Genomic DNA, 13,338 nt, shown 5'->3' on the forward strand with positions numbered 1-13,338 from the left:
TGTGCCTATGTAATAGAGAAACTGTTTTTTGTCACGATTTTGCACTAGATTAATATTTAGTTATTGATTTAACTGTTTTCTTTCTTCAGAAATTCATGAAGTCATTTACCAATTACTTGGAAGACAAGGAACTAATGGGATAAGTTAAGATAGAAATCATAGACAGAGAAATGAAATGAAGAAGAGAATGTAGAATTAGAGAGGAGGATGCTTTCTTATGAACAGACTGAGAACTTTGTCAGCAGCAAAAATATGTAGAGGAATAATGATGGAATACAGGAGTGAATTGATATAAAGTTTGACAGTTACTGACAAGCACAGCAAAGAATCTGTGAAGCTGGCTTAATTTGGGAGTTGTTGCGGCTAAAAGTGGATGAAAGAAGTAGTTTTGTACATCTGTTTTCCTTAGATGGAAAGGTGCATACAAATCTACACCTTCTCTAAGAAGACATTTGTATTTATACATGCAGAAGCAGGCACAGTGCATTCCAGAGAGTGACTGATAGCCTGAAGAAGCCATGTACAAGGCTGAAGACTAGCAAGTGTAAAATGGAGCCTTAGATATGAAGGTCCACAGTAAATAGGTGACAGGAGCAAAGGGGAAACCTCTCTCTCCTAACCCTGATATATCCTCTTCCAGCCTCGGTGTTCCCAGTGCCCTGGCAGCGGGCTCAGCTGCGATCACTGTGGGAATCTCTTGAGGCTTTTCCTGTTCTTTGAAAGAAAAATGGTCCTGGATTAAATGGCAGGAAGTGTCTGAGTCCTTTTAGCATCGATAAAAAGCACCGGCCTCGCTGGCTGTTTACTGTGAGAGCCAGCTAGCTCCTCACTGACCCCATTGTGCTGTACAGACTGTCAGGAGGGGAACCAGGGGTGTCAACTGGAACCCAGACTTTATCTCTCTTTCCTCTGCATTTTGCATGCCCAGAGGCACATTTTCCTCATTCTCCAGAGAGCTGTGAGCCCAGCTGCAGTCATAGGCCAGAACTCCTGACTGGGGTTATTTTGAATCATAATTGTTTCTAGCTATCCTTCCCAAACCGTAGGAGCCCAAAGTATCTCCTTGTTGATAATTGTTGTCCACAGCTGGAGGCAAGAACTTTTTTTCAGACTATTTTATTATTATTATTTATTTCAGAGTATTATTTTACAGTTGCTGTCCTTTTGGTCTAGTTGTCTTTTGGTGTCTGTCATATAGTGCTGAAGAAGAACCCCCTCAAAAATGTGCCTGAGAATCATTCTTTGAGATGCAGTCCAGGACCTCAATGGTCTGGAAATGGTTCAAAATTTTAAGTCCATTTCATTATGCTTTTAATATATGTATCAAAATACATTGTTGTTCAGAGCTCTCAGTGATCGTTAAAACTGTAGAACTGCAAAGTTTGAAAATCCAATTTAATAAAAGAGACCATTTTCTTCCGCCAGGGTTAAAGAAGATAAGAAATAGCAATGAGAAAAGCTAGAGATGAAAGACGCTTCTAAAATAATCCTGATATTTTCCAACCATGGGGCAATAAAGTAGTACATTTTTTGTTAGGACTTTACAAAATCTGTCCTTTGAAGCACTAGGTGGCAGGCTTTAGGCATGCAAAAACATGTGAGTTTGGAAAACAGCGATATTGAGATAACATACTGAAGTTGTCAGGCTTTTAGTCATGTGGTTTTCTCTTCTAGAGCTGACAGATCTTTTTTTCTTGTTTTTGTTTTGCTTTCCTGAAAAAGCTTTCTCATCAGTGCAGCCTGCTCAGATGCTGAGATGTTTGACAAATTATGAACTATTAACTAGCTTTTCAGACTATAAAACCATCTGTAAATCAGTTCTTCTAATTTGAATTCTGTTGCAATTCAAAAATAGTGACTTATATAATGGAGTCTTAAGGAACCAGTAGCAAAGGAACAAACCCTGTTGGTTTTCTGTTTCTTTACAGCAGATGGGTTTTGGTTAATGATCATATTAGTTCGTTATGGGTATCTAGACTTTTCACATTATTTAAGTTTATTTAGTTCATTGTGAAATACCAGGTCGATTGTTTAGAATAGGTTCATAGCTTCATAAGGTTGGAAAGGACCTACAAGATCATCTAGTCCAACCATCCTCCTATCACTATCCCTACCCAACTACAAAATCAAAATAGAATCAAAATTTCATGACTTCATGATTTAATGGGAAGAATAACATGTAGTATAAAGAGTAAAGGTTCCTAAATAACTGTAACTCATTTCTGTTTTTATCTAGCTGGCAAAGTTAAAAGTTTATTTTTTCTTAGAGTGATGTATGAAAGCATGAGCAATTTGTATGCAGTCAACTCTGAGCTGTGCTGTAGATTTCAGAGTCATGCATTCTGTTGTAGTTAATATAAATCTCAGCCTGAGGTGTAGTCTAGAGTTTTCCTACAGTATCTACTTGACATGGCTCTCCAGTTGGTGGATTCCATGAGGTAGCTGGTAATGATTCAAGTAATTATGTTTCTGTCTCCTGGCGAAGCAACAAGATAACCTTCAAATGAGATTTTTCTTTGTGAAGGCAGAAAAAAATCAGAAGAAAACAGTGAGTATCTAGATAGGTAAAGAAGCAAAAATGAGCAGAGCTTTTTTTGTCTCAAATTTTTAGCTGTTGGAGTCCAGATGGATGGCTATGCTCTTAGCGAAGGAGAAAGCATTCACAGCACTATCCTATAGTGCAGGTATAATAGCTATTAGTTGTAAGTGGCACTGACAGCTCACAATTTTTTTGAGTTTCAAAACATAATACTGTGGCTTCAGCTTCTGATATCCTGATACAGATTCCGGTAATTCCAGCATCAAGCCCATTCTTTATATTTAAACTTAAGAATATAATTTTTCTAGGAATCTTGATTGGAAATAATAAAACGATGAAGAATGCACCATGTTTCTGGATTGAACTTGGGCTCATTAGTTTTTTGGTTTTTTTTTTTCCACTACTAGGAGACAAAGGGAGAGAAGCATGCTCAGTCTTTATGGTTCTGAGATAAGTTACTGGATACTCTATTAAAGTTCTCTTTAGTTGTTGAAAACCTTTGGCCAAAATAAGAGCCTTGACTATTTCTAATGGGTCTTTGAAAAATAGGAGTGCATCAAGTTTTGGAATTCCCTCACTGCAGGAAAGGTGTTCTTATGCACTGAAAACTTGGAGATTTTTTTTCTAGTGCTTCTCATTTTTTACAGCTTTTCATAAAATGATCATAAACCTCACCAAGTTATTTGAAAATAATCTTTTGAATTACATAGAACAACAACTACTTCTCTGCTTATTCTCAGTAAATGTGTGGTTGTACGTGCAAGAATGAAATTGTCCTTCTGTGCTGCACCAGTGCACTTGGTTGCTCATGGATTTTGTTGGCTGAGATGCTCATGAGCATTTTTGGGAGCAGTGTTTTCAACTTACAGTCTGAATTAATCTTTTCCATGAGTATAGTCTTGGGTTTTAGCTATACTGGAACACGTTGTGCTCAGATGAACAAATAGATTTATTACGTATACCATTTGTTTGATATATAGTACAAGACCATCAACTGCCTCACAGAAAGTTGGATTTTCTTCAGACCATCAGTTAATTTATTCTATGCAAATAGAATTGCGAGAAGCGTTACCTGCTGGATGTGTTGAAAATATTTGGACTCTGTACTAGCCTGTACCATCTGCAGTTGTCAACTTTCTGATTTGGCTGTAAGCCTAAATTCAGGCATGCCAAAGAATAAAGAATGATCACTGGCTTTTCCAACAGATAACTTTTTGGAAGAAAATGTTTCTTCATCCTCTTTCAACAGTAATGTATTGTTTACTGAAGTTTGTGTAGAGAATGTACAAACAGGAAGATCTCCTTCCTGAAAAATACTTCATAAGCAGCACTGAAGTAGAGAGGACATGAAGCATAAAATCTGCAATGACTTACAAGATTGCCATTTGGAAATGTTTCATAAATTAAAAAAAAAAAAACAGTGGAGGGCAGGGAAGAGAAATAAAGATTAAGGCAATACTGTGAAGGGGCAGTTATTTTGCTGTGACCTGGAAGAGCTGTTTTTCACCTTCTGTGTTGGTAATGAGGTTGGTCTTGAAACCAGGTTTGTGAAGAATGAGTCTAAAGTTCAGCCATGGGTAGCAGCAAATGTCCAAAGGACAGACAGCATTATAATGTGGGGAAGGAACTGTACAGGTATGTTACGCTTGTTGAACTGGTCAGGATTGATCCTTGGAAGAGACAGATGACTGTCCAAAGAAGGTCTACGTCCAGATCAGACTGTGATGAGACTTCGCTAAGTGGATAAATTCATTTAGTCCCATCCCAGCAAAAAGTTATGTCAGCAGTGTGACCATGAGTCACAGAAGGCCAGAAGGGATGTTGCCCTCTCTTTTGTCACTACGCGTTGCTTTAGGAATTATAATGTTGTGAAGTGCTAGCAAAACTTAGAACTTATTTAAACCATTGCTGATAGCTGTTTGTATTGCTTTTTCTACTGTTTCTTCTTAGACAAAGAGAGTCTGATCACTGACAGTGGAAAACTTCATGCTCTTGATCTTCTGTTGACACGGCTGAAATCTCAAGGACACAGAGTTCTTATCTACTCTCAGATGACACGGATGATTGACTTACTGGAGGTAAGAGACCTATAGCTTACAGGAGGCAAATTCTGAAGGTGCAAATTTAGTAACCATTTTTTGGAGAAAATACTAAAACTTGTATGAGGCAAGCCTAACTTAAAATTATTGCACTGAAGGTTACCCAATAAATGCATTCATGTGATTATATAAGATCTGCCATATAGAATTAGACTGAAGGTCTGGCTTCCTATCAGACTTCCAGCAGCGCACAGCAGTTGATCAGATGAAGATGTATAAGAATGGTGATTCTTCACTGTTCTTTCCTGTGTCCAATATTTTGCAGCTTGAGGGCTTTCTGAACCAGGTGTGGCTTCTGTATGAAATTTTTTTGTTACATCTTGAGTCTTTGTAAATTTTTGTCGATTGCAGTGCCCTATGGAAAGGTGTTGCGAGGCTTAGTTATCCTCTTTTGCTGGGTCTGAACTGCTTTCTTTGAGTTTCTTTTGTTGTCCGTGTAAAGTGAGAACAGTCTTTAATCTTCCATTGTTGATGTTGCCAGTAATTTCACAGACCTTTACTGTTTCCCTCTGTCATCTTATTCCAATGCAGAAGTTTGATAGAAATTAATAATAAGAGGTTATCTGACATATAGGATAGGAAAGAAATTAGTAACTAAGTGATATTCATTATTTAAATACAGCTAGTCTGCCTTAGAGGAAAAAAAAATCATCACTGTGTTTAGCAGTCATGCCACAAAAGAGCTATTCTAAAATGACATTAATGAGAGGCTTATTAATTTTATTTTGTATTTGTAATGCTTATAATGCTTTGGGAAAAAAAAGAAAAGAAAAAGAAAGCATCTCTTTCTCTGGACTTCTGTTGAAGACAGCAAGGTTTGCATTTTATTATGGATCTGAAAAAAAAATTATCTTGTGTTGCAGTGCTTCTGTCTGTTATCAGTGAAGGATTAGTTGTAGTAGCTTTTATGTCTGTCTAATTCTGAGCAAGAAAATAGGAAACTTGGCGTTCATTAGTTTCAATCTGACTGAATACATAACAGATTGGAAGATATTTGCATTTGGTGGTGTAATTTCAGTCCTGATAAAACATGAAGGTCCTGTGATTCTTCAGACTTTAGCTCTAGATATTCATGGGCTCCCTCAACAATGTACTATATGCTGTCGTCTTCTCCATGAGAAGAGAACAAATGAAAAGCCTGAACTAATAGCTGCCTGAATCTCGTATGAGCAGGAGTGTATTTAAGGTCAGCAGTTAATGGTGCAATAACTCATCACAAGCTATGAAGAAAAGCAGAATATGCATATTTGCATTTTGTATTTTAGTTCTTTCCCTAGCATTGCTTTCTATGCCTCTTTTTCTTTTATTGGTAAATGTTGGACATGGTCCATGTTTGTTGCCACCCTGTGTTACATCATGAAGCTCGTTAAGCTGAGTGTTTTGGTGCTTCTTTCTTTTCTGTTCACATTCCATTGTGAAGGCTTGGGAACACACCATTTCACTATTATACCTCCTAAATGTTCAACTTCACTTGTTCAGCATTGTCACCTAAATAAGCCACCTAACAAATCCTCTGTTTTAGTTTTTCTCCCACCATGTAAGAGAAATTGAACCTAAGCAAGCTAAAAGTGAAGCAAGGACTCTGCAACCCCTCTTTTGCAAAGATTTTCTTACAGTTGATATTTTTTTTTCTCCTTTACCAGTGTTATCAAAATGCATCCCCCCAACCTATTTGCATATAAAAACATGAGATGTCCTGTTTCTTTTGACAGTATTTTGATGGTGTAACTGCTATTATTATAATAGCTTAATCTGTGCATGGCAGAGGGCACAAAGCACATTGTTTACAAAGTTAACATCTGTTTGATTTAACTTTTGCTGAAGAACTGGATTAGTTCTACTTTATGAAATGGCAGATATAAATGCAAAGAGGAAAAAGATTTTCTTTCGTCAGAAAGAGCTGAAACATAATTTCAGTATTGTTATTTCAGACAGATGTGTATTTCCTACCTTCTTAGATTAGTGTCGTGGGTTTTTTTAATGTGATTGTTTTCTCTTGTGTGGAAAAGTGATTTTTAATGATTTCAGTGGGAATCATAATGCAATCATGTGATAAGGACTCCAGTTGTTATATTTTGCATGAAGTTAGATGCATTAGTTATATGCTACCAAATGTTTATTAGTTGTGTTAAAATGCAGCAGTATTTTATCTGGACTATGAAATAACATGAAGGTGAAAAACATTAAAAAAAAAAAACAGTGTTGAAGACTCAGGGAGCACTTACTTTTTAACTTATTCTTTTGTAAGTTGTGTGACAGTGAAAATGTCTGAGGTCTAGGATAAATTGCTTGACTGAGTGGAAGTTGTTTTCTATTTGTGGTGAAGTTTGATTAGAAGATGCTGATAGAGAGGTAGTAATTATACGAGGGAATACTAAAAGATGCTGACATACTAGATCTAGTATAGACACACTAGTTTAAAGGCAGATAGAGAAAGAAAGAAATGGAAAGAGAAAGCCCATTTGGTAATTTAAAAAGGATTGATCAGATTTGGAGAAGAGGTCATATAGTGCATAATTGACAACCGTATTGCTCTGGTTTCATTTGGTGGCAGAAAGCTGTTGCAGACATGGAATAAATTGATAATAAATTAGGGCTTCATTGCCTGTGTGATTAAGTGGCTGTTCTTTGCTTTAAAATTCTGGAGCTGTGCTCCATGAATCCTACAAGCCACGAGCCCTGCTTTGTAGAGATAAATCAGATATGACTTCTGACCTGTTCAACATTGTTAATTTTTTTTAAACTATTTTCTCTTTAATCTGCTACACCTTGAAGCTTCTCTCTTGTGCAACAGTCTTTTTCTTGGGTTCCTTATAGCATGGAAACTCTTTCACCTCTTTTGTAATGGTGAAGTACAGTGAAGGAGAAATGGGAGCCCTGAGGATGGGTGAAAAGGAGAACTCAGCATGGTACTGTTAGAGGGTTTGTTAGAATGCAGTGTCTTCACACTGCAGAGCAGTTTGTCTGCTGAATATTGGGGCTTGGAAGAAGATGAATCCAATAGTTCTTGCTGCTAAAGCACCATCTGTTTCCTTTCTGTCTTCATTTGCAGTCACAGCAGCTAGAAAAGAGACTCACGCACCAGTAGAGATAAATCTAGCAAATATAACCAGAAGGAGTTGCATCTTGTCTGCCAAGACTCACAGTGTTGAAATATCAGAGGGTATATTTGTAAAGAAACTGTAAGGATACATGAATGGCCTGAAGAGCTTTCTGTGTAATTCAGATTGTATTGATAGTTGCACAGTTACCAGAAAATGCTAAGTACTTTAGTGCATGAAAAATGCTTCATTGGAAAAATCTTTTGCCTACAGCATTCCTGGTTGATGCTATTTGATTTTTGTCCCGGGTAATAGGTTCAGTTCTGCTGCTGAGGGTTCACACTAGTATTTCAATGTGTTCAGTGAGATTCACAGACTCTTTATCACTGAGATAAAGCCTGGGCAGGTGTTAGTGTACCTACTAGGTTTCTAAAACCTCTAGTCAAATGGTTCATAATCAATAGCCAACAGGTACCAGTAGTTAGTTAGAAACGGTTCACTGACACAGTGGAAGCTCAGGTTTTGATAAAACTTGAGACTTCCTGAATGTAAGTTTCATGGGTTAGTGATTTTTGTTTACTTAAGAGATTTATTTGTAGTAAAAGGCATGTGCTGTAACAGCACTGTCTGCAGCCTGACTCTGAAGTGACATGGCCATTCATCTCTTACCTCGTAAGAAATGCAAATACTGTTAAATTATTAAAGGTAGCTTACATTTCTGAAATAATAAAGTATTGTTTGCATAAGATTGCTTATAGCATTTACCAATGACATTTAGGTGTTTTTTCTCCTAAGAAAAAATTCTGCTTTTATTGTGTTGATTTTTCTTTTTTTCTTATTTTCTTTTTTTTTCCTCTTTCTGGTGAATAATCAAGACTGAACAGTTCTAAGTGCAACTGTATTTTTCTGGTGTGTGTTCTTTGCAGGAATATATGGTTTATAGGAAGCATACCTACATGAGATTGGATGGTTCTTCAAAGATTTCTGAACGAAGGGATATGGTAGCGGATTTTCAAAACAGGTAATACGTTTGTGCTTAGTCCTTTGTGCATAAAGAGTCATGCAATGAAAATAAATGAAATTTGTGCTTTATGATATTTGATGGACCTCGTTTATCTGAAAGTTTCCTTGTGGTTTGCTGGCCAGGAGTCACTGGTGTTGATGCTAAGCCTTTAGAAATTTGTCATCTCTGAAACAGTTTAGGAAGCATAGTTGGGTGTACTCGCAAATGTTTGTTGCCATTCCAAGTATGCTATTGCTGATAAAGAAGTTCAATAGAAACAGATGAAATTCTGCATTTTGTACTTCTTATGTGTTATGTACTCTTTAGAGAGTCAGCTCTTAGAAATAGAAAATCTTGCATATGTTAGAGCTTTGAAAGTGACCTGCTGTACTACAAAACAAGCCATGTCACTTAAGCATGTTCCATGGAGTTGCAGTATAAATACATGGTTCTTTTTTCATTAATGCAGCAGGTTTCATTGAGAAAGCTTAAAGAGAGTGGGAGCTGATTGAGTGTTGTTGAGTTATAAGACACGCTGCCTGTTCAGTTTAGAAAAACAAGATGGATTCTTACAACTTGTACTCGCTCACAAGGAAAGAAAACTATGTAATTACCTTAGAAGTTCAAGATTTTAGCGTAACGTTGTCTCCATTGAAGCAGATTAAAAATAAGTAACTGAATTTATGGTTAGTAAGTTTCCTTTTAATCATGAAATATGGCTTGGTATTTTGGCGTCATAGTTTGCAGTAAGGTTACCCTTCCTGAATGTGTATGTGTGTTTTTAGGAAGGTCACTTTTGTTTTTTTGACGAGCTAGGTTCACAGATGGATTGCTGCGAGGTGAGAAAGCACATGTAAAAGCATGTGACTCTAGTCCTAGTGTTAACAGTCCCAAGGTATCCCAGCCGAAGATAGGGGGAGCTCCTCAGAGCAATAAAACTTGAAAAGTGTGTATGCCGAATGCCTGAGGTGGAAAGACTGTAGTGCCTTTCTCCCTGTTCCGTGCTGGCTATGATGTCCTCCCAGAGTCATGACTCTTCTTCCTGCAAGGTCCTGTAACCAAAGAAGTCAAGAAAATTGTTTTTATTAATAATAAGAAATTTGTTTTTATTAATGAATAGAACAACTGAAGAAAAATAATCATTTTGACAGGAAATCCCTTTGAGGTATAGGTCAGCCAGGATAAACAAGAGTTCATATTAAAATGTTATTTGAGTTCCTCTTATACGTGATTTGCTTATGAGAACGTTTCCAGGAAAAAAAGCCTGACTGAGACTAAACTATCCTGCAGGATGTCCTAGCAGGGTGCTGAAAATATTTAACCATAATTCGTTTCTGTGGTCTGTGGCACTGTCTTTTTTTCTTTCCTTTCCATGCAGCATTTCCAGAAGCCTTTCAAAGCTGGATGTTCAGGTGGCTGTCTGTACACACGTTGCACTATTGTTGCAAGAGTGAAAAGACTTCCTGGTCGAGGATTAGCTAGATAGTGAATAGGCACCTACTGGCTTCTTTGTCTTTGTGCCTGAAACAAAGTCTAGAGATGGACAGCTTGGCTTTAGTTCCTCTCATCTGCCTGTAGCTCAAGATGGAGTTTTTGTACTCTTAGATTTCAGGCTTCCAACAGTATTCTTTTTCTAATTTTAGAGTTCTTCATTTATTTCTTTATTTGATTCATACTATAAATAATTATTTTGTTTGCCTATTTGCATGCAATGGCATGCAATACACCGGTACTTGCCACAGCAACAGCTAGTAAGGCACTTTAGTGGACTCTCAGGTACAGACAAGAAGCTGTCCCATAGTGCTCATTGAGCAAGAGCTTCTGTTCCCTTACTGATTTTGCATGCGTCAGTGTATGGACAGTGTGGTACTGAAAAGACATGCCAAACCACAGTGTCTTTTCTTAAGCGTTTCTCTTGATTTGCACTGTCAAAGGATGTCAACCTCTTTGAGGTCCCGTTTACTCTTGTTTGCTTTGTGCCAGCCTGTACACAGATGGCTACAGTGTTAAACACAGTTACATGCTGCTGGCCACTTACTAGTGGTGCTAGTGAGGTTCTCGCGCCCTTAGAAGAAAACCTGATTTCACTGTTATCACTTGTCAGTACTTGATTGTCCTGCATATAGACCTGTCTCCTTCATTTTGTACGTGCACTGTGTTAGAACTGCACAGAATTTCAAAATCCCTTTTCTGTTTTCTTTTACTCCTCAGACAGCTGCTAGGATTTAATATGCTTTTACAGGTACCTGCCTTAGTTACATAACGGGTTCTTAGCTTGAGAGGATTATTCCAAGTCAGGTATTGAGGGTGCTTCATGTCTTCTTATTAGCCAGCATTCCTAAATCCAGTGCTAGCAAATGTCATCACAGGAGATGACTGTACGAGGGTTTGTGAAACTCCAGTGGAGTGTTCAGAGATGCCTTTCTTAAACTGTGTCATGACATCAATTTATTCTCATTTTACTTGTAAGAAAACTGGAAAAGAGAGAATAAAACTTGCAAATTAGCAGCATGGTTAGGACTAGAGTTGATTTCTTCAACTGAAGGGTGCCTGTTTCTGCTGATAGACTCTTGTCCTTTTATAACGTACCTCTCTATTTGCAAGCGTGTTTTAGTATGTTTACTCTCCTTTATTTTTTCCACCAGGAGTTGTTTGTTCTCTTCAGAGCATCAAAATTAGAACACAAATAGTGTCTAGATAGTTTAAACATTAATTTTTCTTTACCAATTGAGCGGTGTTAATGCAAGTTTTTTATTATTTTTTAACATTGATCCATTCTGTGGAACAATAAATTACTCTGTCTGTACGAAATCTTAATTTCCAATGTGGGCAAGACAAATAAGCCCTGGTTTGTTTTGATAAGAGATAAGAAGCTGCTTTTGCAAGCTGGATGTTTGCTTGTTCCAGCGGTCTTGATTTTTTATATTAACTTTTCATGTTTTTCTCTTACTTATGAACAGCACAAAACATTCTGAAGTGTTTGAGTAACAAAAGTAGCCCTGATTGCTTGGGTCAAAAAACTTACTTTTGTGGTTACTTCTTGTTCAACACGCACAAAATAAGGTTTTCTTTAACCTCTTTCCTCTCCAGGAATGATATCTTCGTGTTCCTGTTAAGCACGAGAGCTGGAGGCTTGGGCATTAACCTTACAGCTGCAGATACGGTAGGTGAAGTCTTGTGAAGTAATACAGAACAAAATGAATAAGCTCTCTGATTTTTAGCTTTCACTTCTCATATGTGTCCAACCACCGTTTTTTCCCAGGCTGCTCATTTCATGCCTCCCAGCCTCACTATCTATCTAGGAAAATCGGTGTTGCTGTGTGGAAGTTGGAACTCAGAGCCATTCCGATCAGTATTGTTTTAGTACTGCCATTCGTATCAATTGCCTTACTTTCCTTGTATTTGTAATAGAACGTTATCTTAATGATAAAGTTGCAGAATAATGGGCACCTGGTTTACAATTTTTGCTTGCCATTAGAGGTACTGATATACGTGGCAAGATGGAAATGATATTCTAGAAAGGAGTTGGATAGCTGGGTTGACTGTAGGTGCAAATGCCATTTTCATTCAGTGAGTGCTGTTTCTTGTATGGCTGCTTGCTCTTAGGGTTCAGCAGCAAAGGAATCAGTGGCACAGGTTATCAGTCATCCTGAAAATTAGAAATCAAAGAAAGCTACCTGTAGGGTTTTCAGGGTTGAAAAGTTCTCTCAATTGAAGGAAGTTGCTTCAGCAGAGGAAATGAACAGATGGAAATACTAGCATGTTTGTGCAGGTTTCTTGCATGAGCATTCTTAGTCGTATGTTTGAGTAGCTTTCTGAGTACTTTGCAACCTAAGATTTATTTTAACATTAATGTTTATGTTCACTGTGCATAAAATACTGTTATGGAATGATAGGATAAAACAAATGTAATGTGATATTTCAGTATTTTATGGTAAAAGCCCTCGAATTATTGAACTAAACTAGACTTTATTCAGGTCTGAAAAAAAATTGTATATTTTCTGTAAAGTCCTGATTTGATTGACTTTTTAATTCTAATTTAATTCTTCACGGATTAAGTAACACTTAAAAATGACTTCACCATGTAGTTAGTTATAGGCTGATTGAATGACAGTGGCTTAATAAGGTGATAAAATGCATAATTTTATTCCTTTAATTTTATTAAAAAAACAAAACACTTAAGTTGTAATATAATAACATATTGTGTTATGTTTAAACAAAAATGGGATATGGATGGTGTGGATTTGTTTAAATGCATTTGAAATGCATTCAGAAAGATTTTAGAGGACTGGCCAAAGCTGAGTGAACACAGCCTGCAGTGGGCTGGTGATTCTCAGAGGTGTATAGTGGAACTTGTATTTTTTGGTATGTTGTTTTTTTTGTTTTTTAATCCCCGAGTACTCTAAATGTATGGTTTTATTTAATTAATGTTATTCTGGTATTCTTTTACAGGTAATTTTCTATGATAGTGATTGGAACCCAACAGTAGACCAGCAAGCCATGGACCGGGCACATAGGCTGGGACAAACCAAACAAGTCACTGTGTACAGGTTGATATGTAAAGGCACCATTGAGGAGCGCATCCTACAAAGAGCTAAGGAAAAGAGTGAGGTAGGAATAAAGAAAGCATCTGGAAAAAGTATGGTATCGGTATCA

General features: G+C 37.2%; 2 protein-coding genes across 4 annotated transcripts in view; one reads left to right on the forward strand and one right to left on the reverse strand.

The window, feature by feature from the left end:
* The window catches only part of VPS18 (VPS18 core subunit of CORVET and HOPS complexes), a 242,363-nt gene that overhangs the window by 65,831 nt on the left and 163,194 nt on the right, over positions 1-13,338 (reverse strand). The window lies entirely within an intron of this gene.
* The window catches only part of INO80 (INO80 complex ATPase subunit), a 59,748-nt gene that overhangs the window by 39,093 nt on the left and 7,317 nt on the right, over positions 1-13,338 (forward strand). For all 3 annotated transcript variants that reach the window (XM_065754824.1, XM_065754825.1, XM_065754826.1), the window contains exons 27-30: positions 4,490-4,617; positions 8,606-8,700; positions 11,773-11,845; positions 13,135-13,293. In XM_065754824.1, coding sequence (XP_065610896.1) covers positions 4,490-4,617; positions 8,606-8,700; positions 11,773-11,845; positions 13,135-13,293 — 455 coding nt within the window. The remainder of the gene's footprint in view (positions 1-4,489; positions 4,618-8,605; positions 8,701-11,772; positions 11,846-13,134; positions 13,294-13,338) is intronic.

Source organism: Cyrtonyx montezumae, unplaced genomic scaffold, assembly GCF_038088225.1.
Source record: "Cyrtonyx montezumae isolate F1298 unplaced genomic scaffold, pur_monq_1.0 scaffold_10, whole genome shotgun sequence".
Lineage (NCBI taxonomy): Eukaryota > Metazoa > Chordata > Aves > Galliformes > Odontophoridae > Cyrtonyx > Cyrtonyx montezumae.